This window comes from Ceratosolen solmsi, unplaced genomic scaffold (assembly GCF_000503995.2).
Source record: "Ceratosolen solmsi marchali unplaced genomic scaffold, CerSol_1.0 scaffold53, whole genome shotgun sequence".
Lineage (NCBI taxonomy): Eukaryota > Metazoa > Arthropoda > Insecta > Hymenoptera > Agaonidae > Ceratosolen > Ceratosolen solmsi.
The window spans coordinates 1,862,189-1,889,577 of NW_011948441.1; the positions used below are offsets into that span (position 1 = coordinate 1,862,189).

The window sequence follows — 27,389 nt, forward strand, 5'->3', positions numbered from 1 at the left end:
CAGAATGATTGTTAGTTACTAATTAGAGATAACAATCGCAATAACGGCCGTAAGATAATTGAAGTGGATATAACGTGTTTTATATATTCATAAGCTCAAAATTGCTGACGAAATCCTTACTGAATTTGCAAAAATATATATCGTAGAATGTATGAATCATGTGAAAAATCAGACTTGCATTTAATCGGATAATCACTTCGTTATTCTGTGATTAAGTTAAAATTAATTAGAAAATTGAATTTTTTTACACAGATTAAATAACTTTTCCATTAATAATTTACTGTTAACGAAAATTTTAATTTTTCTTGTATTATTTTCTGCATAAATATATGCATTCGTTTTCTAATTGGATTTCTACAAATCCTTTTGAATTTCGATAGCCGCATTTATAAAATAAATCTACGTTTTCATATAATAGTATGGGACTATAGCGTTTATATATAGCTAATTTGTTATTAGTTTTTTATCCAACTACTTACGTTATTTATTATCAAAATAGTGGGGAAAATTCATTGTTCGTTTTTGAAATTATCTCCACTATAAAATTTAAAATTATTCTTTTCTATGTATTGCGTAGAATAATGAGTTTTATAATGAAAAGTTTTGAATCGTTTTTTCTTTTTTTTTTCTTTCAGAAATTTTTTTTACATATTATTGATGAATTTAGTTAAATCTTAAGTAATTGTAAATACATTCAAGTATTAATGCGAAACATAGAACACAAAAAACTTAACAATAATTCTTTATTATCTTTATATTCTAAAGTGTGGCGCGAATTAAGCTGCAGAACTGCTTAGAGAACAAAGTATAGCTGATATTGGCTGCTCAATATCTCGATCGAATATTAAAAAACGTTTTCATACGAATAAACTTTTTTTTTGTACAATTCTAATTCGATATTTTAAGCTCTTTTTAACATCGTCAACAATGTCCTTTGATAATATGATGACTTTCGATATTTCGATAATGAATTCGATAAAAATATTATCAAATAAACATAATCACAGTATAATAATGATAATGATGATGATGATGATGATGAGGACGGTAGAGATAGTACATCTTTGCTAAATGGTTGGACGTAGGTATTCAAGACTAGTACTTGTCTTGACGTCTGGTCTCTCTTGTCTTTCAGGTCAGCGTTATCAAGGCCGCGAGTACGACGGATCGGGGTGAGGTGGGGGCCGGGGGGCAGGAGCACCGCTGATGTCCTCCAGCCGGGTACTGGCTTACCGACTCAGCAGCCCACCAGTCAGCGACAGAAGCAGCGCGTTGGTCGTGCCAGGGCCCGGCCGGTGGTGGCGCCGGCGCCCTTGGGCCAAACCCACACCCCGACAGGCCCCGCTGCGGCCCCCACCAGGGCGCCGGAGGACGAGGAGGCGGAGGAAGAGTGCGGAGCTGCTGGTGGTGCCCGTGAGAGGACGAGCTGCAGGCACCGGTGCTCTGCCACCGCCAGCCAGCCCGGCTCTGAATGTCTTCGAACATACAGAAGTCGTGCGTGGTAAGGGCACTTCCTTTGTCACTATTCTACAATAAGAGTCTTCCCTCTCTTTCTCATTCATTCATTCTTTTTTTTCTTTCCTTTTTTTTCTTTCTTTATTTTTGTTACGGCTTCGTCGATGCTTTACGGCGCTTCTACGAATAGCTAGGCAATGCCAAATAACATTTATTCAGGTGGCTATTCGTTTTGAGCTTATGAAACAGCGGTTTGCAGTTTTTGCTTATCTTCGGATACAAGTCACACTACTCCATTGATTCTGCTTTTTATAGAACTTTACATATTATTATATAAAAAAAAAACCTATCGTTAATTCAATTTTTCACTCCTTCTATTCTTTACATTTCTGCCTGTCCATTATCTACATACAAACATATAATTATACAGATGTTTTCATATAAATTTCCCTTCTTAAAATGAATCCAACAAATTTAGTTTATCCCTTAAGGTATGAGATCGATATATAAATGTGAAAGAGTGCATTGATTTATGGAAAATGTGAATTTATATGCATTTGCTATTGTTATTGCCCGCCGTTATCCCTAGTATCAAATTAATACAACAATGACGCATATAAAATTAATTCCATTTGAAGTTCGTTCTCGAAATATGAAAAGTAGCTTTTCTGCTCGTCGAATTAAATTCACGGATATCGCTCATAATAAGTTTAACTAACCTCTTGCAATATACTGCTGATGTATTCATTTTTTATTATATAAGGGACAATTATGTATATGGAGTTCACGGGAATTTGGATAATATGCAAATAGAAGTGATTTCTTGTTTATGGTATATTATCGAGTACCCGTATCGATTACTTCCCGTGACAGAAACCACAAGCTAAATTTACTAAAAATATTTTTCCGTAATGTGTTTCGAATAAAATTTATAACTAAAAACTAACAGACTTTTTGGTAATAGTCGTAAAAAACATATTTAAATAAAAATGAAGCATCTTTTTATGTATTCTACTTAAAATTGGCAAGAGTGCAAGTCAGAATGATTTACGTCATAAAAGATTAAATTCTATTATATTTTTCGAAATAAAACGTATAGAATAAGTATTAAGATCATGATAAGATTAAATAGTGGAATTAGTCAGTCAGAAAAAGCATGACATTCTGAAATAACGAGCTTTTAGAGTCTACTTTAAAATAAGAGGTTTTCTTGTTGAATAAATAGTTTACGCAGATAATAAAAAAACATTAAACAAAAGTACTTGGTTTATTTTTAAGTTGTATATTATAAATATTTAATATTACTAATTATCAAAGAAAATTTGCTATGGTTAATTGAGATAAAAATAATATTAAAATATTTTTGTTCAACGGAAGAATAACATTTACTAAAGGATCATTATTGGCAAAGCTATTCGTAAATTGCAATTGTTATTTTTCAACAACTTCATCCAAAAAAAATTTTTTTTTTTTTAATATTAAAAATGTAAATCACAATAAGTTCAAATATTTTAACAAAAATTTGCAAAGTAAATTTTTAGAATGAACAATGCAAGTATAGTAATAGCATTGACAGAATTAATCTACAGTTTAAAACATTTTTACTACAATTATTTATGAATAGTGATGAATATTATATAATTATTGAGACAGGAAAATATGAATTAATTACTAACCGTTCAATTCTAAACTGCGAAAATTAATTTTAATATTCAATATTATGGATAATTACCGATTAGTTTATTCATATAAAAATTTGTTATGATATTAATAATTTTTAAATGTTCTTTGCATTATTTTACATTCGTTTCTTTTTTCGTTTAATTGTTTTAAATAAATTGGTTTTGAAACATTTTCAATATTAGTAATCCGTGATAAGACTTCAATAAAACTTATGGATAAAATATAATTAAATTGCAATTAAATAATTGAACATTGAGACTTGAACACATAAACTTAAAAAAAACAAGTTGTCTTTTAAAAATAGACAATCTATTGCATTTCAGTAGGTCAATAACATTTTAACATATATCTTATATTAGCAACAAAAAATATGAATTTTTCTAAAAATAATTGTTAGATTTCAATAGTATTTATTTAATAGAAAAATTAGGATTTTTTAAAAGAATAAATAGAATGTATGGAAATAATTTAATGAAACACTAAATAAAATAGTACACATTAATTTCTTCATTTTTCAATATAAATTTATTCGTTACATTTAAAACAAACAGACATATTAATGCAGGGTAATTATATATTTTTTATTTTTGATGTTAAATTAAATTATTAAAATTAAAAATCTTTATTTGATGTTTTTAATCAAAATTACAAATTTTTTATATAACTTATAAAAAGAAAAGAGAAAGAAACGAAATACAAAATATAATGGGCTTATTTATTTATTCTTATATTTAATATTTTTTTCATTAATGTATATTGAAAGCAGAATTTCATTATTACTTTTATCGGTATTACTAATTCTTATACTTTCGTTTAATTAAATATATTACTAAAAATTATGTTAAAGCTGTAATAATTCTAATGCTTTGGGTATTCATTGTACATTTTTTCATGAAAACATTACTTTGTTAACATATAAATACTAACATTACCATTAGACTAAAGAACTTGTTTCGTACACTTATAAAAGATAATAACTGTGCTGTTGTAATGATTAATTAGCATATGAACTGTAAAGTATGTGAATCAATTAATAACTCATTTCCATAGTTTCAATTTATTTTAGCTTTGTAAAGATTACACAAATCAAAGACAAAATAATGCTTTTTAATATCAGAATAATACAATATCGTCTGTAGGTGTATCACACATAGTTACATTGATATGAAAATATAATTTTACTATAAATTGATGAAACTAAGATCTTAATATAACTTTCGATTTTATATACAAAATACTTAATAAAAATAAAAAACTCGTTAACTTTTTTTATATTCAAGGCATAAACTAAAAATTGTAAATTACTTTTATGTATTTGGTATTTCGAATTTTTCATATATATATTTTAATTTAGACTTGGGTTATCAAACTGTAATTAAATATCTCATTAAAGAAAAATGTATGTATAAAATGTTTTTTTTACATTAATATTTATATAAAAATACAAATTCATCAATCTAATAAAAAAACTATATCAAATCAATGCATTTGAGAGAGAGAGAAAGAGAGAGAGAGAGAGAGAGTGCGTGGACATGGGAGGATTTATTCTATAATATGAATATACAAGAGGTCGAGAATTATGTATTGGTATGTTAATTTCATTGTAGAGACGAGGACACCTACGATCACGTAATAATGTAAATAGTGCAAAACATGTGATACACATGAGCAGCCTACATTGCACTCATAAAATAAATTCATATTTGTTCATATTCTTTTGTTTTTGTAATTATCAAAATAATTACGATACATGTATATGACTCTGATAATGCGTGTTAATTTTTATAAAAATTTCTTTCTTCTATTTTCTAAAATTTTATAACAATCCTTTTAAATATCAACTTTGTGCTCATACAATTTTTATATTTTAATAATCTTTAATTCCTTCTACCTTATTGTGATTTGAAAACTTAAGCCATCATAATATTTATAATTTTTTTAAATAATTAGTTTATAAGTTTCTTTAATTAAAAAGATCATTGAATGATCTCGTTTATATATATATATATATATATATTTTTTCGTTGGTAGATATAATGACAAGAGATTAAGTATTAAGTTGAGAATGTTAGATCGTTCACGGTACTTGCAGGGTTTCAAATACTTTTAACCTCCTTTTTATCACCTAATGTATTAAAGTAAACTGTTGATTAAGAAGACAGCAAAAATAATTTTCTAACAAAAAAAATTTAATTTATTAGATTACAATTATTAGTGCTAATAATTTGAGTAAACATTGAGATATTTAGATTAAAAAAAATTATTTAAAAATATTTTACATATAATTTATCAATAATTAATATGAAAAAATGTTCCTGACACGTTTTTCATTATTTTATATGTAAGAATTCAAAAGGAATACCCTATTTATCAAATTTATTATTTTCAATTTTAATTGCTAGCTTTTATCTTTTTTATTTTAATATTCTCGTATAGTTATGACATATTATTATAAGTAACTTAATTTAATTCAGAACGAATATGATTACTTCATGTCGAAGCTTAAAAATAAAATCTTTTTTATAAAAATGATTAATAAAGGCTCTTTTATAGTATTTAAACAATGATTATCATTGTCATAAATTCACAAAAATGTATGAGATATATATATAAGTCAATTTAGTCAAACAAAAAAGCCGAAATTACTACCAGTAAATTTTTTTTTTACTTTTTATCAGTACTTGAAGGAAGCAAAGAATTTTATTTCTTTTTATACTTTGTATCTCTTCATTTCACATTTATTGGTGCTTTTATCCTATTGATTTAGATCGAGCTTAACAAATTTTCTAAGTGTCGCTCATATGTGTCTTTAAGTAAAAATTATTCTATTATTTTCTATTTTTAATTTTTATACAAAATTATTATACTTATGTCTATTTGTATTTATGCATTCATTAAAAAAGGTTTATAATATAAAAATTTTCTTAATTAAAATTCTTTTGCGTAATTGAATTTATCTGAGATAAAAATCTGAGGTAAAAATCAAATATTTAATATTTTTACTGTACGTTAAAAATAGTAATATGTTAAATTAAGAAAATATAATGTTATTAATAAGGTCTAATGTTAACTAATAATATGTCAATTTAATTAGAGAAGGCTATTATATTTTAGTTATTCAATAAGATATAAGATATGTGAATATTACGTTTAATTCTAAAAATACAATGTTTATTCATATGCACTATTAATGGTTCTTACACAAATAAAATTAATATATTATTATATCCAAGCTATTTTATACTTTTTTTTTTAACACGTTGTAAAATTGTAATATTCTAATAAATTATGTTATACTGTATGTAATTAGTATTACGTGTGTGTGCTTTTAAAAATGTTTCATAATAAATTATTAAAAGCTTATAAAATAAATTATATCCTGCATTATAAGTAAACTATATATTATAAAATCTAATTTATTCCTGTCTAAGTTTTAGCTTTTTAAATTGAAAAAATAACACTTTACGTAATCAATTAATAACATATAACAATTAATATCAAAATTTTATATTCGACATTAATAGAAAAACTAAAACTTGTTTATATTTACAAAACATAATATTTAATTAATACGTACTGAAATATTATTGAAGTTTTTTTTTCAAAAAATTGGGGAAAAAGAATATGCTGATAAATGTATTTAAAATAAACGAGTAAAGAAGTATACAAATATAATTTTTAAAGACACTTTTAAGCAATTAAAAAATTTAAGTATTAAACTAAATATTAAATTATCCAATATCTGTCCCATTATCACATGCATGATAATATAGTAATAAAGACTATTATAAAATTTTATTTGGATAAAAAAATCGATTTAATTTAAACAAAAAACAAATCATTACTTAAAAACTTCCCCATATTTCTATCTGCGTTACGTTAATACCAACGTTACACTATTTAGCACAAGACTATTAGGATCCATAAGTATTTCTTATCATGTTGAAAAGCAATATGCAACAATAACTCTTATACGCAACAATAACGTTGACCGAGACAGTATTTTTAAACTCATTAACATTTCAAATTTCTTGTTTAGTTTCTTTAGTTCATCACATTTTTTCATATTTTTAATCTTACCACACTTTCTGTAATAATTTTTATTAATAATTGAAGCATTAAGGTAGTATAATCGATTTTAAACAGAGTAAAAATTAGCTCTAATTAAAAGATTGTTTTAATTTAGCCTATATTGTATATTTGAATTTATCTCTGTAATATAATATTTCCATTTTTTTAATTAGGTTATTCTTAACCGGTAATTAAAAATTACTATAATTTGTATTACGAGGACGACATTATATTCATTTTTTTTCTAATACTGTTACAAAAAGTGTAACATTATACATTTTTTTTATTGTATTACATTAAAAAAATAACTGATAAATAATAATTATTATATTTTATGATAATCAATATCCCTAATTAATACCTTTCTTATTATAAAAGTAAATATTTGCAAATTATATTACTATATATAATTATCAATAATTTTTATTTATTTGTTACAAAACATTATGTAAGTATTTTACGTATTATATTTTTTTTTTGTATTTTATTTTTTATACGCAGTTTTTATCTCTTTATTTCGAACAATAAGCAGAATAATTTTCAATAATTTGATTCTAATATAAGAACTTCAATTAAAGTCCTTAATAATTGAATGTTCTTTATATTAAGAGTAAAATTTACTTTACGAAATAATACAAAATAGTATGCACATATATTGCAGGATTCTAAAGGAAAGCAAAATGTTTTATAAATATATTTCTATTAATGGATTTTCATCAATTACAAAAAGTAAAAATTACTTGTGAAATAAATAAATTGTATTTGATCATTCGAGGATTGAAATAAGTAGATTTTTCTAGCTACCTTCAATGCGCACTCGCATGAAAAATGCTGTTTCTATTATTTCTTAATTCTTCGATATCATCAATACGGGTATTTTTACTTGGCTCCAGTCCCCTTAACAATTCAAAGAGAGGAACTTCTTACGTTCTTGATACAGGAGGGCATATAAACCTTCGAAAAAATATATAATAGGTGTTTTGTTTCACCATTATATATATATATATATATATATATATATATATATATATATTATTTTTCGGAATTTTACTTCATTACGTAATAGATAGCAGACCTTTTAAACGGAGGCTTGAATTTTTATTTTTATCGAGTTTAACAGCGTAAGGCGAATCTTAAAAATAAAAATCGATTTTCTATTTTCAGACTTTCTTCCAAGCTTCAACCGTTAAATTACGCAATTGAAACAAACGATCCATTAATTATCCTGTAATTATAATTGGAATTTTATTCGTACCATAATTAATTCCATTAATGTATGTTAATTGACTTTAGAAAAAATATAAGAGAATGCACATAGTGTATTGCACATAGCATAACAATTATTACAATTTTTTAATTTTGATAAGTTTATGAATATATTATTGGCCTGTGCCTTGAACTATATAAAAACAGCATTAATTAAATATTCTAATAATGATTGTTGTCATAAGTTTTATTAATTTTTGTAATATTGATTTTAATACAATTATATTGAAATTAATAAGTTAATGATCATAAATATTTTTTGTGCAAATATGCATTAATTATATGCTTGAATATAAAAAATATAATAATGTAATAAAGTAGATCCATGGACACCATTTAATTAGATTTTTTTACTTTTCGGTTTCATAAAAAATTCAATATCCATAATATGTTAATATATGAAACTTGCTTTTTTCTGTAATTTCGGAAATTTGTATCTACTTATTCTCAGGGCTTATGAAATATTTTAAAGGAAACTAGCAACTCCTTGAGAATCGAATTTCTCATCAAGCATCTGTTTACTTGAGTCTTGCGGGAAATTGAGAAAGCTAACTTTTATCTTTTCTTTGTATATGCTCTTCACATTTTTATTCCTTGCTTTTGTATCATTATTTTCAATCTTTTAATTTTTTATGACATTTTCATACTACTAATGTCCATTTTATTACCGCTTAATTAATTTTCTATAATTATTGATTTGTTTTCATTTACAAATATGCATTAAATATTTATGCAAAAAGTTTGAAAAACTTTTTTTTTCATACTGTTTTTACGAGATAATACTATTACAAAAAAAATTCGATCTAAATAAATATACCATTATTTTATTATAAAGGTAATTTTAATACTTATAATAACATTAAAAGTAATGTAAAATTTTATATTAAAATGCTAGAAAAATACTATAACGAATAAATATTGTTACTTTTCTAAATACTCTAATTAGAAAAATAGTTTAAAGAAGCTTTTCATAATAGATTAATAATATTTCTTGTATTCATATATATTTCATTAAAAGTTATTTTCTTGAAGAATAGAATTTAAGTTTTTGTTGGTGTATGTGATAAAATAGCAAATTCATCTAACGTAGAACTTTTACACTTAGTGTTAAAATAATTTAGCGATGTAAGACAATAATAATGAAAAATCTGAAGTTTTAAATCATTAAAAATAATATAATATTTTATACTTTTAGTATTATTAAGTATTTCATTTTAAAATATCTTTGAATAATAAAAAAAATATGGACAATAATCATTATCTAACAAGTTCATATTTCGTATTTTCAATGTACCTCGGTTATTGCACATATCCATGGTAATTTTTCCCGAATAAATTGCAATGCCGCGTACATTGTGGAACGTACATTTGATCATGTTATGTATATTCATATACATAAATATGAATAAATATTATTTCGTAATGTTCTTTCTTTTATTTAAAATATATGTTCTAAATTTTACATAAAGAACTGTCTGACCAATGTAAGGAAATTTTAAATTGCGACACAACTGTATTTTCATTTTACTTAATGTATATGTTCTTAATTCAATAAAAAAAAGATATTGATCATTTATTTTCATCATTTCTTCAATAAATTGAGATGAATGCAAATTATAGAATAGTATGTTTCGCATATTTTCATTTGTCATTTTTACTCCACCATTGGCACGCGAAGACTTATTTTATAGAGAAATGTTCTGATCAAGAACATGAAAACTACGCTCAAAAATACTTTTTTATTTCTCAAGTTTCAAAATTTATCTACCTTTTTTACTTTTCCTTTTCATTCGCCTGCGTTTGGTATCACATTCTAAATTAAGATTCGTTTCATCTTAAATAAATTTCCATCTAACTTAACAAATATTAATATTTGTATTTATTTTTTTTTTATTCTTACTTCTTTTTCTTTAACTTTATAAATACTATAAAGATAATATAATCACTTATTCACATGATTGCTTATGAATTTGTATCATAGCTTTATACTCTTAAATATAAATAATTCATAAATAACTAATAAACCGTTAACCCCCGTTTATTAAGTATCGATATCATTATATAATTATATGCTTATTCAACACAACCCTCAATCTAATTGCTGTTGCTCAACGAATACGTCCTGTAAATAATGTCCTAAATTGATCCTTCGCTAATAAGTGAATTCTAAACATTTGTGCTTACAATCCTTATGTAGTTCTAATACTTAAGCATGTAACTGATAATAAAAATTGGTAAAATTATTTCTCATCCCGACTCGGATGAATTGCAGGGGCTTGAAGCGACATTGAGTGACAGCAAGAGGAAATACATCGATAAGGTGAATGCACTTTTGGCCGCTTGGGAGCATGTCACCAATTATATTACTAATACTTCAGAGACAACCCAGTCTCTCATAGAATGGGCGAACGAGTAAGTCTCCAAAATGAGTTTGCTGATTATCTGGCTCGCGCTCCTTTTCTCCACCTCGTTCCAATCACTATTTACTCTTTAATGTATACTCCTCCAATATTATGAAATAAATGATTGTAAAAATGGCTTTTTTTTCTAAATGGGCTCGATTTTCTAAAACACAGAGCAAATTTAATAATTTAAAATACTCGTTTTTTTTCAAGGTTTTAAAAGACTCAGTGGATAAGCTAAATTATATTTAAATTCTTTTAATTATATTAAATAGTTTGAAATTAGTTTCTAATTGAAAGCATTTTATATTAATAAACTACACTGCGATTTTTACGATATTATATTTAAACAAAAATTAATGATTATTCATTTATATTTCCTTAATTTTATCGATCGATGCGAAATGTCTAATTATTTATAGATTTATTTTTATAATGTATCGCACGTTTTAATAATTCTTCGTAATGTGTAATGTACAATATATTGAAATACGTTTCTTAAGCTCATACTATATCTAATTAAATGTAACATCATCATTGAATTATATTTTAAAGTATCATAGTAGAACTAATTAATTATTAAAATTCCAATTATATCTTAAAAACTAAACTTCTCGTTTGATATACATTTATCTGAAAATATCGACTGTCACTCTTCAGAAGTAGTTTTTAATTAAAGCTTTTAATGGTTTTGCCTTTCATATTGTTTAATATATGGGGAATCAGTGCGCACGCATAAGTAGAATCTTCATAAATACTTTGTATTATATATTTCTATGAATATTATTTTCTGAAATATTGTAATGTTATTTTAAGTTTAATTTTTATAAGAGGTACTTTACACTAAAGTGTTTTCAATTCTTTTGTAAATTTAATAAATTTGATGAATTCACATGCATAAAGGTGTTAGTAGTTTGATCACGGAATACCGAACAGAAAAGAAATTTTTACTCATATTCATATTATTATTTATTAGATTGTCGAACGCATGAAAAGCCGTTCGATATAAATCGTCGAAAATTTATTTAACTGAGAGCCTTCGAAGTGAGAGTCTACTTATACGATATTATCCCGAGAATGAAATAAATTCTTTTAAAATAGGGGGGGGGGGCTTACTCGTTGATACTAAATTCGAAAATAGATTATCGTGAAAAAATATGAGTATTATTTAAAAATGTGTAGCTATGGGTTGCCGTGCCTACAATTTTTAAGATCGAGTACATGTATTTGATGCTTAATTACCGATCAGCAGCACTGATCGTCTAAAAATCTTGTTTTTATCCAAAACTTACAACTTAATATTGATTTGTGAACTGTATGTTTTGGTCATATGACGACACATTCGTATTCACGAACCTTCCTCTCGTTTCCCTCCAGTATTGATCGTTGTTCCCACAAATTCGATCCACTCAAACGAAATAACACAACCAGATCCTTTTTTTTTATTGCCTCTATACCAAAGTTTCCAAATTCCCAACAGCGTGGGCTAGGATGTCTTATTGAATCAATGTTTACAAAGTTAATCCCGCCGATCCTATAGGCACACGCTCGAACTGGTATTGCGCGGCGAATGGCCGAAGCTTGCACCTGCGACGAGGACGCACCTGAACGTGACGCTGCAGAGGTGCGCGAGTCAACTTGTCCAGCAGCAGCATCCTTCGGCGAAGCGTTGTCAGGCGCTTATCGACTTTGTTCAGGATCCATGGGGCAAACCGGCCCTCGACAGGATACTTAACGGCCAGTTGAATCCCGAACATGAGGAGGAAGGTAGGCTCGACAAAGTAAATACTTTTTGAACATTATAACCATGTGGTTCGCTTTCTGCTGGCCCAACATATTATAGAGTTCTGCTGTCAAGAGAAAGGAGAGCTATTAAAGATGAGGCTAAAGATACTATGCGAGGATCGCTGCGAGGACATTGCGGTGAACCTCGCCGCAGCATGCGTTCGTTCGCTGCGCAGGAACGAGCGATTGCGATCACTGTCCGAACCTGGCCACGTCCACTATATGATCGACGTCTATATCGTCTTATTGTACAAACTCAAACGCACCCACGATATCGTCGCCCAAGTGAGTGCTTTTTACAAAATAATGTACTAGCGAATATTACTAATAACACTGTAGAATGACATTTGTTGAGAAATTGAAGTAAGAACGGACATTCGAATAAATAAGCATTATTTACTGAGTTCGTGAAAGACTATTAGCCGATAAGCGATTAAAAAATTGAAATTCTTTGAGTTGATTCTTATAGCACTGGTTATTAAAAAATTATAAACAACGTGTAGTTGATGTAAAGGAAACGTTTCAAGCTCACTTCAAATTAAGAAATGTAATCGTAACTCAAAGTACGAAAACTTGTAAACGATTCATACATACACACGCGCGCGCGCAAGCACGCACGCACATATGTTTTACTATCGTGCGTACTCACGAGTCAATCCATTATGTTTCTCATCTGAAGTGACTTATGATCTCAACACCTATCCATAAGAACGTTACTAATCATCGCGCTGTTAACGATTGCAGTTAAAGTTAATGGACCTGAAGGATGGACTCGAACTTATGCAGAGGCTGAGCGGAGAGAAGCCAACTAAGTATGGAACTGCGCGCGTCTGGCGAAACTCGAGTAAAGCAGCGGAGCTCGTTGCCCAGTACCTCGTGACGACAGGTATGGTGAGGCCCCTGGCCGAGGTAAGCGCCGCCACCCTCGAGCAGATCCTCAACTCATGGGCACTCTTACACGCCAAGTCTAAGGATGTCGTCGCAACACTGCCCGGCATCATTAGGAAGTTAATTGAGCCAGCGGAGAGCGCTCAGCATATATACATATTTTGCGGGGTGTTAATTAAGCATGTAAGTTTGGCTTTGAACGCTCGAATGTCCCGGACTCAACGAGACATAAACGATAACAAAGGTTAATTATGCACCACGATTTTACAGTTTGGCGATACAATAAAACCGCTGGTGATTGAACTCTATATTCGCGCCTTGACCACGGATATGAATGAATTAGAGAACCAGAAATCCAAGGGCGACAAAGAGAAAGTCCAGGAGACAGCACAGCGGCTCAGTCAGGAGTTCCTCAAACTGGCCGATTATGTGAGCGACAGCGTTGGCATCGCTCGCGAGTGTGTGCTCACCGCATTTTCGCTGCATCCAACCAGAGCCTGTTACGATCGGATTAAGGATATGGCCATCGCTTGCGGCAAGATAATCCGCGAGGCCCATGCATCCAAGGAAGCGCTATTTAAAGGAGCTGAAACTAAATTCGAGGCAGATATTAACACCAAAATCAAGGTCATTATTTTAACGACGAAAGTTTGCTTAATCGAACGGACTGTCGAGACCAATCATATCTTTGTTTTTCCTCATTATTTTCTTTCAATACACCTGGACAGGCAACACCAAAAATATAAATAACTCTTCTTTTTCTATTTTCTTTTTTAAATTATTTCAATAGTACTGCTTAATTTTTTAAATATCTACTATATAATGTAATGGATTCAAATCATATTAACCTATTTTTACAATGTCAACTAATAAACCTTGTCCTGAATTGGCATTAATAATAATATTGATTACAAAAAAAAGGTCGTTGTGACAATACGATTATTTAAATATTAAATCTCTTTTTCCATAAAATTATTATGATTTTTTTCTTAGTATACAGTCATATATTTAAAAATTGTGTTTAACAATTTATGTCCCTTATTATAATTAAACCATAAACTAGTTAATATAAATTTTCAATTATCAATAGATGAGCTTCGTATATTGCAGCGTTACATCTGAAATTCGACATTGACTTCACTATCTTTTAAACTATTCTAGTGTAAATAATACATGTGTAAAAAATACGCGCGCTTACGTACGAATCGAGATACGCAAATACGAGTATAAATGCATTATTACTTAAACGCATGCGCGAGTGGGTAGTATATACAACTGTTTGTTAATGCATATCAGGCGTGTCGAACTATCTGCGCGCCACAGATAATAATTTATCTTAAACAGAAGAATTAAAATATATAATCATAAGTTTTCTATTCTTTCTATATTTTATTCCAGTTAAATTATTTTTATTGAATTAATATTATTAAGTAATTGATAATAGAACGATTTAGGTTTGTATTATCTAATATAATATGAGATAGAGAATGTTAAGACTATTTAATATTATTGAAAATTAATTTTTTAGATAAATATTTCAATATAAATTTATTATTCATTCTACTTTAGTTTAATTATAAATTGTTACAATCCGAATGATACTATTATCTTTATCAAATAACAGTCTAAAATTAATATGAATAGTTTAATTTAGATGAAGTTATTTGTACATTAAATCAATTGGGAATAATTATAGCATACTATTTTTATTTTAGACGGAAAAGATGAAAAAAGAGATAAAATGCGAGGAGTCTACGAGTCTAGATGATATTGAAATAACGTCGATTGAGAATGCAGTCTGTGTACAGTTGAATGATGGTAATCCGACAATGACGCTAGAGCTAACAACGATGGAAAAGTCAAGGATAAAAGAAGAGTCAACAGTGGTTAAGACGTTGAGAAGGAAAGACAAGTCGAAAGAAAGTTTCTCGGATAACCGGAGTCAGCAGCAGTGCCATTCGCAAAATCCTATGACAGTCTGTTTAAAATTTATTATATTATCACATTGATTAGCATGCATTAAAATAAATAACACAGCATATTAATAATTTTTTCTTGCTGGGATATTTAAACCTTTTTTATTATAAGAATATTAAATTTATATTAATTTATTATTAAATTTTATCAGTATTTTAAAAATATTTTCGTACTAGGTCACATTGAATTATATACATGAAATAAATCGAATATTTATAAATATACCACAATTTTTCACAAGTGCAATTATTCGTATAAATATAACTAGGAAAATAACTATTTTTTTTTTTACAGATTAAGATCGATACAGACAAAGATATGGTAATTAAAGAAGAAATGTTGTCTGAAATAAAAAGGGATACCAATCAAGATGAACCATCTGCAAGGATTGCACCAATTATTGAAAGGAATCAGGGCGCATTAATCCTTATTAAAGGCCATGCCGTAACCGGTTCAGCTAATTATGATGAGAAGGCAGTGCCCAGTCAAGTGCTAGATGGCGAGAAGCTCGGGATAAGTCCACAACTTTGTGACGATCTTGCCGTTGTATTAAGTAGTCAACGGTATCATGTACTCACTTGGTGGCTAGATTGGAAAGAACTTAGCGAACTCTGTGAAAGGTAATTTTAAGAATTAAAATGTTATACCCCTCCATTGTTCCTTTATTTTACCAATGATATAATTGTAACTACTTAGTATTAAAATGGAAAATAAAATTTTCAAATTTATCTTATTATTAATTAAGATTAGTAAACGGTTTTCATATTAATTTAAAAAAATTCTGCTCAAGTATATTTATCTATTTCCGGAAATTTTTTCATTAATATTAATTATTTTTTATTTCAATTATTGAGCAGACTACTGTTAAATAAAAAATTATGCAACTGCAAGATGGAAGAAATTCCCTGATAAAGTAAAATAAAATAATGTTGATGTATTTGATGAAAATGAAGATGTCATTGATTGTACAAGGGCATTTAAAAAATCAAATAAAAAGATAAAATATTCAGTTACAAGGAAAAAGTATTAAAAAATAGTTCCCAGTTAATTAATTTAATTTAATTCTAGTAAAAAGAATTGCAATTTTCTAAAATTAATTTTATTATAAAAATATATCAGAAATCTAAATTATTTTATATAATTATTTTTATTTATATTTTATATAAAATAATTTTCTTTAATATTACGCAGGTATCTTGAAAATGCTGAAGAGATGCGCAATACAAATAAGGAGCTTAAGTACCTGAACATTGATTATTCGCAGTTCAAAGATCAGCCATACGAAGACGATCCACGCGATGCTCTTTTCTATGGTATTGAAAAAGGCTATGAACAATGGGATGATTCAGATTACTCGGAATCTGACATGTTCCAGCAGTCGTCAGTTACGAAAGCGCCGACAAGACGTAGCCTTGATGATAGCTCAGATACAGACAGCGAGAACGTAGTTGCCCAGCCGGTGAAAAGAGGCAGGCCAAAGAAGGTGCCGCGACTTGAGTCGTCAGAAAGTGAATACGATGTACGGCATCGTAAGTCCAAACAAAGATTTAGAAAAGCTTTGATATCGAGTTCTGAGAGCGACATTAACACACAGGATAGTCAAACTGATAGTTTAGGAAGCGATGGATTTAAGCGAGAATTAAAGATGAATAAGAAAACATGCAATGGCACCAAAAAGGTACATTCCATCATAGCCTGTTAATTTATTTATATTTTGATTTTAAGATTTGTATATATATATATAACTCATTTATACCTCAAAAACCTTAATTTTTTTTATGTATAATTTATATACAAATAAATTATAAGCAAAATATTTTCAAATATTAAATTTAAACTATTTAAAATATTAAATGTGAAACAATTTTAAAAATAATTTGAATTTATAAAGAAGTTTTAGTGAATATTTTTTAATGTATTTGTAACTAATTTTACTGTATAGATTTTACATTGTTATTTATAGATGAATGTATTATTAAAGAAGTTCTTTAAAATTAATATTGTATAAATATTTTTATTTAGATAACAAAGCGACGACCAAAGAAGACAAAACTAACGGTAGACTCAGTATCTCATTTTCATATGCTTGTAAATGAAAATATCCGACCTAGTAGTGGCGTAGACGGCGTTGGTGACAATAGCAATAATGACATTATGACCCTTTTCTCGGCAGATATGGATGAGAATAAGCGCGAAACTATTAAAGGTTCAGCGGCATTTAATGCTGCACAACTAATAATTACGGAGAAGCGTAGTGATCCCGAAGTCATTAAATCCCTACGCATGTTCAGGCCACATTCTAAAAAGCTTACACAGGTCAATAAAAAATCATCCAATAGTATCAACGCTACTAGCAAAAAGAAAGAGAATAACAACATGAATGAAAATAATGAGAATGGTATGTCAACGAAATTCGCTCCAATGCTCAGCACATTAAATCTCAATCCGAAAATTGCTTTGAGAAGAGTCGATGAAATCGATAAAAAATTGGCGTTGCAACAAAAGAAACAACAGGTCACTGCTGGAGATTTGAGTGATGAACTAAGGAATATACAAAAAACCATACCATTTTCTTCCAATAAAAATTCCTTAACTGGCTTTTCTAAGCAAAAAACATTGGTAAAGACTTTTCTTATTTATTTAAATATTAATTTGTTCTATGCATTTTTCTATATACATTAACAAACAAACAAACAAAAAATTTACATTAATAAATTTAGAATTAAGACAGTAAAAGAATAAAAATATAAATACGTTTTGTTCAAGTTGTGATTAAGAATGAAGCAAGCAAGAACGTTAATAAACAAACATACCTATTTTTATTTTATATCTATTTCTCAAATTTACGTAGTAAACAGTTGGATGTTGTTCTTTTAACAATAAACATAATGTTACCGTAACCTTTGAGTCATTGCTGACTTATCTAATCATTAGAGTAGATCCTAGATAGATCAATCTCATTAGATTTTTATATTAAAACTAGTTGAATGGGAGAGTTCTGATCTCGTGTGTAATAACTTGTGTAGTTGTGTGTGTAATTATGTACATAATGAATATTTTATTATTGCTTCATTGATTATAAAATCCATTGTTTCTGATTTGAAGGAATTTTTTTTTGTCGCATTCAACAAATGTATATTCCTTTTTTATATTTCAAAATTAAATGTTTTATTTTATTTCGAATTAACTGCTCGATATGGTAATTTAGCTTTCGTCGGAAAACTATATTTAAAATATGAAATATGTAAAGAGAAAATATTTTATAAACATTCGTTAATTTTGTACGATATAATTTTTATTAATAATAAATAGTTGTATATAATTATTGTTTTCTGCATAAATATTTTATAAATGTTATATTGAATAAAATGTAAAATTCAAAGAAATAATATATTATTAAAATGATGTTTTTTAAATAGACGAGGCCACGGAAGAATACAACAGCAAAGTCCAAACTTCAACAAATCTTATCGAAGACGGTACCAGGTATGCGTTCAATGGAGTTCTCAGTGCTACCACGTGTCCAGTCAACAGTCCACGTAGTTCAGTTAACGCGTAATATATCGCAGAGTCCAAATTCCAATGCTTCGAGTAATACACCACCACGTAATCGTAGCAACATCCAATTGCCAGGAACCCCGTCGTCGGGCGGACACGATAGTGGCGTAGGAATGAGTCCCGCAGGACAGACACCACCTCCTCCCACCAGATCCTCGTCCCTTCAGGATGTCGGTGAGGAAGCCAATCAACCACCTGATACTTCACCTGGATTAGGTACACTACCTTTTGTTTTGACACCATTTTTAAATATTATTATTGAAAAGGTATTTGCTTTTTAATTAAATTACGTTTCTAATACATTTTTATCATTGTATATTAACAATTTCATTTACATAATATAATTTTAGCTTAAGATAATTACAATAATGCTTAATAATATTGAGTTAGTATAACGTTGTTTCATTAATTTTTCAATCATAACGTTTTCAAAATTATTTTTACAGATTCGATCCATAATAAATAATAAATAATAAATTGTTCGTTATATCGTACCCAGTTGCAATTTTAGATTTACTTTTTATTTTCATGCAAATTGAATATATTGTTATTCAATGATTTTTATGGTAGATTCTACGAATACATCAACCATGGATTCCATAGATAATACGAGGACCGTCGCTTTAGCTGTACTAGCAAATCAAAGAATCGGCTCGAATCAATCACCAAAAAAGTCGCCATCGCCATCAACAATCAATACTACTGAGCAACAGCTTGTTCTTTGTAAACCAGATGGCACTTATCACCTCGTAAGTTCTGAATTACAACTGATTTAAATAAAGAAAAGAAGTAACCTTAAAATAAAAATGGAATAATATAATATTTCGTGATGAAATATTTTCTACTATTTTTATCCCTACTTCAAATAATGATTGATACCATTATCTTCGTAATCAGGTTAGTCCGAGTATCGTCACAGGCCAACGGAACATATTATCTCTGCAGAACTTCGAGGATGGAAACATTGGTTTTGCGCGACAGGTGTCTGTCGCTTCTGTAGCTGGTACTGACGCCAAGACGACACAGTCGCAGACCAATAGGAATGCTGGACTACCCAAGTTCCAACAAGCCTTCGGCAAAACCATCTGCACTTTGTCAACCGAGTCAACGACTGTACCGTCCTCGTCTGCAGCTGACACACACGGTTAGCTATTTAGTATTTTCAGTGTAATATTTCTTGTTTACATTTATTATTATTTATTGATCGGTGCATATACATCATTTCGAGATGTTCGGCAAATAATAAAAGATAAATTGTTTAATGTTACAGAAGCACCAGCAGCACCAGCCGGAGCAGCTACGAATGTTCAACGGGCAGGCAATAAATCGTCAACCTCTTTGAATATGTCGAAAGCTGTGCAGACATCTGTGCAGGCATCCGTGCAGAACACGAACATCACAAACATTCCAAATCTGCAAGTATCCACGGGAGCTCGACAGATTCTCAACATTGTCCAAAGTGCGGTGACGAGCGCCAACTCCAGTGCGGGTAATCCTGGACAAACACTACAGCTCTGCAGTGTGCCCAACTCGACCCCTGGAGTTATCTACACGCACAAGATACCTGTAACGATCGCTGGAGCAAATCCAGCAACGCAATTAATATCCATACCTGCATCTATTTCTAACAATCGATCACCGGTACAGGTTAGTATTTTAAATTTATGTTATATTATTTTGCATTCGTGTGTAAAATAATTCTATTATATAACCACATACAAATTTGTTGCTTAGGTGAAGCTGAATATCATAAGGACTGCACCGTTCCGATCAGCTAGCGGGGCGATTCAGGCAGTTTTGGCCTCGAGGATACAACAGCCTCAACAGATTCAGCAAGTACAGCAACAACAGCAGCAAAATGTGAGATCGGCCGATTCTTTAATAAACTCGTCGATGGAGATGCCGAATCAAGTGAGTTCATCCACCCTCGAGCAGCTCCGCGAGTTTGAGAGCGTATTGGAGCAAGTTAAGGAACGTAGTACGAGTCAATCGTCCTCGAGTGATACGACCACTGTGCAAACGCAAACGCAGTCCCAGGCAGTGCAGAACACCGCGCCGGCGAAACAGTCCCAGCCACAGCAGGTTTCTGTGAGCGCTTTGACACAACAACTCCTTATGTCCTCGCAATCACCCAGTAGTGCTCTCGAATTTCCCAGCAATGGCAATACTCTAACATTCCAGCAGCAGGAGGTTTATACATTTGTATTTTATATATATAAATAGATGATAATTACGTATATTAAAAAAAGGAAAAATTAAATTTACAAAAAGTGAAATTGAATTTTTATGAATAGAGATTTTTTGATAAAATGTATGTTTATTGCTGCAAAGATACATTTTAAATATATATATATATATATATATATATAATGGTAATTTGACAATATAATAATTTATAAATAAAATAGTTCTTATTAAAATTAAATAAAAATAATTTCATATTAGTAAAAATTCGAAACAATAAGAACAATAATATTTTTTATAATTAGTTAAAATGTTCCAAAACTCATTATCGCAATAATAATATCAATATCAGTAATATTATAATAAATCATAATAAATATTTTTTGTTTTTAGGTTTATCCACAAAAAGTGGCTCTGATGTACACAAATCAAAATAGCAGCACAGCGACATCGAAAGTAGTAAACTCGACACCGGTTGTCGTTGTCACATCGTATTGCCAACCAGCAGCGTCTCCGGCATTGAGTGTTACTTCTCAAAGTTCGTCGAGTCCATGCGTAACACCGGCGCCTACACCCGTTTCATCTACTGGGAAAACGCCACCTCAGTCATCTTCAAAAAGTACAAAGAAGGCTGCTCCCAAAACAGTTAAAGTAAGTACCTAATTTGAATAAGATGTTGGTATTAAAGATTAAATTTTTTAATTATCATTTAAAATATTATCTTAAAAAAAAAAAAAAAAAAAAAAAAACTTTAACATTGTTGAAAAAGTTAATGCATTTAAATTTAAACTCATAATGATTCATCACTAATCATTTCATCAATAAAATCAATTTATTTATTTATCGAATAAAACTCCGATTATTTTATCATAAAAGGCGCGATTATTTAATCAGAAATAAATTTGAATAATTAGTATAAAGAAAAGAAAAATCATTATTTTGTCAACTATGTATTTCAATCACGTACGCTCAAAAGTCAGATATTTCATTCGCGTGTAAATGAATTCTTAACATGTAATTTATTTATCTGCAAGAACTAATCAAGAACCCCTTGGCACGAGTACACTATACAACATCGCTGAATAATTTAATTGAAAGAAATATGTAAGAACATTTAGCATTTCAACATATCTGAGCATTATTAGAATAGTATTAGAGAATTTTTAAATTAAAAATTTTTTTTCTTCTCCCAAATAAAAATACTGATTAAAAGCTTAAGCCGAACTACGGTAGGCAATCAATCATCTAATCGATATTTATCAAATATTTTTTACGAACAAATTAATTATGATGGAATGGTGGATTACATAGTCGGTGGCTGCCTAATAGACAAATTAATTAGTCTAAGTTAAAAAGCCCATTATACCCCGAGGACGCACCCGGTATCATAGTTTACTTAAAAAAATTACCCATGCAAGAGATTTACAGCTTCGTCAATGTTGCGTTTATCATGCTGAAATTTTGACGTTGAAGTAATTGAACATAATTCTCGTTCGAATTATGTTGGTAAATGCAACATAAGACCAGTGATCTTGGAAATGGATGACAATATAGGATTCGCTTGCGCCCACAACTCTTGTTACCAATTGCCAATTGCCAACCCACAAATCATCAGGTGTTAGATAATAGTTGCTTACATGCAAATCCATTATTACTCGCTCTTGATTCTCATGGTTTTCATCTTTAAAAATTAGATGCTAGCGTCTGTTACTAATGCAGAAATATTATATTATATGGTTATACTAATAATATAATAATAGAAGAAAGAAACAAATAGATTTATTCGTTACAGCATATACTTATATTAATTAAAAATAAATGTAAATACACGAAGCAACGTGAAATTTATGTATTTTATTCATTTATCAATTATACATGTTTATGAGTGTCAAGGAAAGTAATAAAGTTTTACATTACTTATTAGACTGTATAAAATAAATTATATTTAAAAATACTTTTTCTGGTAATATTCACGTAAATTAATTAATAAAAATTTATATCACAAAGTTCTTATAAGCATACGATGAAAACTAACAATGTTTTTAAATGTTAATGAAGTGTACTCGAAGTTTACAGTTATTTTACGATTATACAAGCATAAAAACAGGAATACTTTAAAAATATTCGAAAAAGACTCGAGTAGACTTTGATTGTAATTTCAATTGTAATAATAATAGAAACGTTGGCTTAAATAGACATTCGATTCGCATTCAGTCAATTTATTTGACAAATAGAATTCGAAAATCCGCAATTACAAATGGTATCGTTATCTTGTAATGTATCAAATTGATATAGGAATTTAAATGGACAAGCACAAGAATCTTATTCGTTCTAAGAAAACATAGTGATAGAGCATTAAAAAAGTATGATCCACAGGTGAACACCCAGAGTACAGCGAAGACAGCTCCGATTCCTAAACCTCAACAGAAACCCCAGGAGGATCCTGAGACGACCCAAAGGATATATGCGATCCTAGGCCAGTATGCGGAGCAGTTACGTAATTCGCCGGACTTAAACAACAAGCCAGCACCGAGACGACGTTCAAACCCACCGACGAATCCCAACCAATCGTCGAAACGCAAGAAATCTGGTTCAAGCAAGTCCAAGGCGGTCTCGGGCCAACAGACATCCGAGCCCAGCCCCAGTGCCGAGGATACAGGCAGGACAATGGGTAGCGAGGATTCGAGTGGCGGTGGCGGAAGTCTTACCGCGGGTGTCGGATCAGCGACTGCAATACTGCACGTGCAAGACAGTCCAGCCAACTTTTCCGCCAGCGACGACACACTTGCTGGAAGCAATAACATCAGCCAAAGGTGAGTCGTCGGGCTTCCAACAAGACAAAAACTTTGCTATAAAAACTTGCTTTAATATTATTCTATTTTGTGCTTTGCTTTCGGATCTTTGTTCCACGGCTTACACAATGTAATATGAATAAGCGTCAAAATAAAGACAATCTCGAATGTGAATAAGGCTTGAAAAGTATTTTAAAATAATTACAATATATATTGTATGCGCTTGTAAATACAAATACTAGGCTAATTTGTGATAACGTAAACGTGCTTTTTTCTAGTTCTACTAATGATAATGCAACGCTTAGAAGTGTGTCGGAGACAAAGAGTACAAATGCAGCTAGTGACTCCAACGACGGTGTAGAAGTAAACATGAAAAGGCGGAATCTTATATTTGCCGAACCCAATACAGGTTAATAATTTATTTCAAGGAACATTAGTGCAAAAAAATTATTTAATTTTCACGTCAATTATTTGTCGATTTTTTACACCATTTAGTGTACACACTATCATCACACTTGTACATAATATGTCCATAATTATTGCCAAAACAATGGAAACAATCGTTATTTTTTATATGAATATTCCTTAATTTTCATTGTATTTATATGTTCTATTGGTGCATATTTTTCATAAATAGAAACAATATGACTGTTATATATTAATTCGCAATACTTTTTAAATTGACAAACATTGCAGTAACAATGTATGAAAGTTTGTTTGGGAAAATTTTTTTTTACATACCCGCTACACAATACAAAATAGGAAAGAATGCAAGAACAGGATAATGATCATGAATACTAAAAGTTATTCAAAAACAATGTTCCTCCTACTTGTAGGTCAAACACGAGCGGTAATTGTGCAAGAAGCGCTTCAGTCGGGAGTAGGTGAGACTCTCGCCTCGGTGACGAGCAAGATGACGACGGGCACGGCGGTATTGGTCTCAGGTACGAATTTCATGCTTCCCATGAACTTTGTTAAAAGTGGACAACAGATAACGGTCGTTTCGGGGAGCTCAAAGCTCCTTGCGGCTGTTCCGACGGTTCGTACAACCGGCGGCACCTCTGGCGTATCCAACGCCTTTGTTCTACAGTCCCTCCTCAATCAAGCAAACAAGGTCATCCAGCAGCAGCAACAACAACAACAACAACAACAACAACAACAACAGCAGCAGCAAAAGCAGCCGCAACAACAACAACATCTAAAATTGTCTCAACAAAGTCAGATTGTGATACCGCAGGGCACGGGCGTCGTAAGATTTGCTAGTGAAGAGGTCGAGAAGGGCGAGATGAAAGTCGAGGGGGGCAAGACACCATTGGCGACAATTGGACTTTTCCAACATTCGGGCGTCATAACGAGTAATCCGAATATCGGCCAGCGGATCTGTAATTCTTCCAGTGTTAAGGTTCCAATGGCTAAGCTCGAAGGCAATCAGCAACAACAACAAATGGTGCGTTTGACCACAACGATGAAGGATGGTGAGTCCAAGGCGGCTACAACCATTGCTCTCGCGTTTACCGCAAGTAACGACGTTGCTAGTGCCGTATCTCAGGGCCAAAAGGAGACTAAGAACGGCGTGGTTCCCGAGGACAACAAGATTGTGTCCCCCAAGACGGTTAAAAGAAAAGAGGAACAGATCCTCGCAGATACGATCACACAATGTAATGCTGGCGCCGGTAAGGATGAGGAGTGACTCGATTGTCGAACTCGTACTTTATGCGACTTCTTTTTTACTCGTAGACTTCGCGCATTTATCTATTTGTTCGTGTTTATATAATTTCTTTTGTTTGCGTATTTGTACAGAATTCTAGAGATGCTTACCTCCTTGAATGTAATATTAGAATTTGTATGGGCAGTATATGTTTACAAAATGTTTTCCACTTAAAAACTATTGTAGTTGAAGTATATATTTTAATATATATATATATATATTTTTTTTAATAAAAGTAGGATAATATTTTTATACCAATAAATTTTTTAAAGAATAATAAAAAGAAATATTTGTCAATTCTCATATGTAATCAATTATACATTCATCGTGTCTTTTATATAATTTTTCGTTTAATTAATTGTTATTCTTCATCTTTTATTTATTATCTATGTTGTATATCATATTATCATGTTTTGCATGTACTTTTTTTTAATGTGTTGAAAGTAAATTCTTATCGGTTAACTTTTACGAATTAATAATTGTATTTGTGTGATATTGTATACTGTGGTATTGTAATCCATGTTATTTCATTTGCACTTTAATCATTTATTGTTTACTTACGTATTATCATTATTTACTCTTATTTCAAACTTGTTTTCTTTCAGCTCTGCAGCTTTTTAGTTGGTTTTCACACAGCGTCTATCATGCACAATCAAAGTATCATCTATTCATTGCGTTTTTTCTGTATATCATATTTGATATTATATCATTGTAATTTATGTTAGAATTTTGTGTATAGAAATATTTCAATCTTTCGCTTTATATGGGATATTATTTTGTCAAACAAAGTAAAATGACTTCAATCCTGTTTAATTATTTAAAATGTTCTATCATTTATCATAATTTTTATTGAAATTAAGTCCAATGATTTAAAGAAGCTGGTGCTAGTCATAATAAAATTACGAAATAATGGTATAAATAAATGTAAATTAAAATTTACTTATTTGAAAAAAATGACATCTCGTAGAATTCAATACATAAATATTCTAAATATTAAATATCATTAAATTTTATGTGTATAAACAACTATAAATTTTCTTTAGTATTACATAAAACATCGAGAAATTTCAATAAAAAATATCTTTTTAAGTTAATATATAATCGTCAATGAAATATTGCATATTGAAAAATGTATATTTAGGAATTTCTTGATGCTCATGTGAATTGAAGTGAAATAATTAAAAAGTTTTTAACTACATAATTGAAGTGAATTGCATTATACCTTACAGATACGTCGGAATCACTCAGTAATAAAGTAAAACAGTCGTTGTCGTCTCCATCACTGGCTTCTGTGACAACACCATCCTCGTCTTGTCTTGATGCAGCCACGCAGTTACTTGTGAGTGGTGGGCCAAGTAGTTCGGACAGCCAAGAATCAGTGTCGTCGACGATCCCAAACTCGACAATGGAGAACAGCAGCATGGACGGAGTGAAGCTTGAAAACGGGGTGCTATGCGGTAATGCCCGACTTCAAGAGGCTTGGGAACCGGAGAGGAAAGGCTCACCGGACACACCTTGGCGGTTCGTAAAAAGTTTCTGTTCAAAATCGTTGCTCTTATAATTATTCAACGACTTGATAAACTCAATATAAAATACTGTTTCTTTTACTTTGTTGTGATC

The 27,389-nt window shown here is 30.0% G+C and overlaps 1 protein-coding gene across 1 annotated transcript in view; it reads left to right on the top strand.

Moving 5' to 3' along the window:
- The first annotated feature begins 1,140 nt into the window (after positions 1–1,140).
- Positions 1,141–27,389, top strand: part of LOC105365751 (uncharacterized) — a 29,973-nt gene continuing 3,724 nt past the window's right edge. The window contains exons 1-20 of the mRNA XM_011503985.1: positions 1,141–1,501; positions 10,748–10,887; positions 12,418–12,644; positions 12,721–12,947; positions 13,407–13,733; positions 13,821–14,177; positions 15,266–15,526; positions 15,822–16,147; positions 16,719–17,205; positions 17,550–18,146; positions 18,947–19,301; positions 19,656–19,834; positions 19,983–20,229; positions 20,356–20,732; positions 20,820–21,275; positions 21,663–21,920; positions 23,646–24,082; positions 24,340–24,470; positions 24,898–25,734; positions 26,999–27,290. Of these exons, the coding sequence (XP_011502287.1) occupies positions 1,472–1,501; positions 10,748–10,887; positions 12,418–12,644; positions 12,721–12,947; positions 13,407–13,733; positions 13,821–14,177; positions 15,266–15,526; positions 15,822–16,147; positions 16,719–17,205; positions 17,550–18,146; positions 18,947–19,301; positions 19,656–19,834; positions 19,983–20,229; positions 20,356–20,732; positions 20,820–21,275; positions 21,663–21,920; positions 23,646–24,082; positions 24,340–24,470; positions 24,898–25,734; positions 26,999–27,290 (6,548 nt within the window). The 5' untranslated portion in view covers positions 1,141–1,471. The remainder of the gene's footprint in view (positions 1,502–10,747; positions 10,888–12,417; positions 12,645–12,720; positions 12,948–13,406; positions 13,734–13,820; positions 14,178–15,265; positions 15,527–15,821; positions 16,148–16,718; positions 17,206–17,549; positions 18,147–18,946; positions 19,302–19,655; positions 19,835–19,982; positions 20,230–20,355; positions 20,733–20,819; positions 21,276–21,662; positions 21,921–23,645; positions 24,083–24,339; positions 24,471–24,897; positions 25,735–26,998; positions 27,291–27,389) is intronic.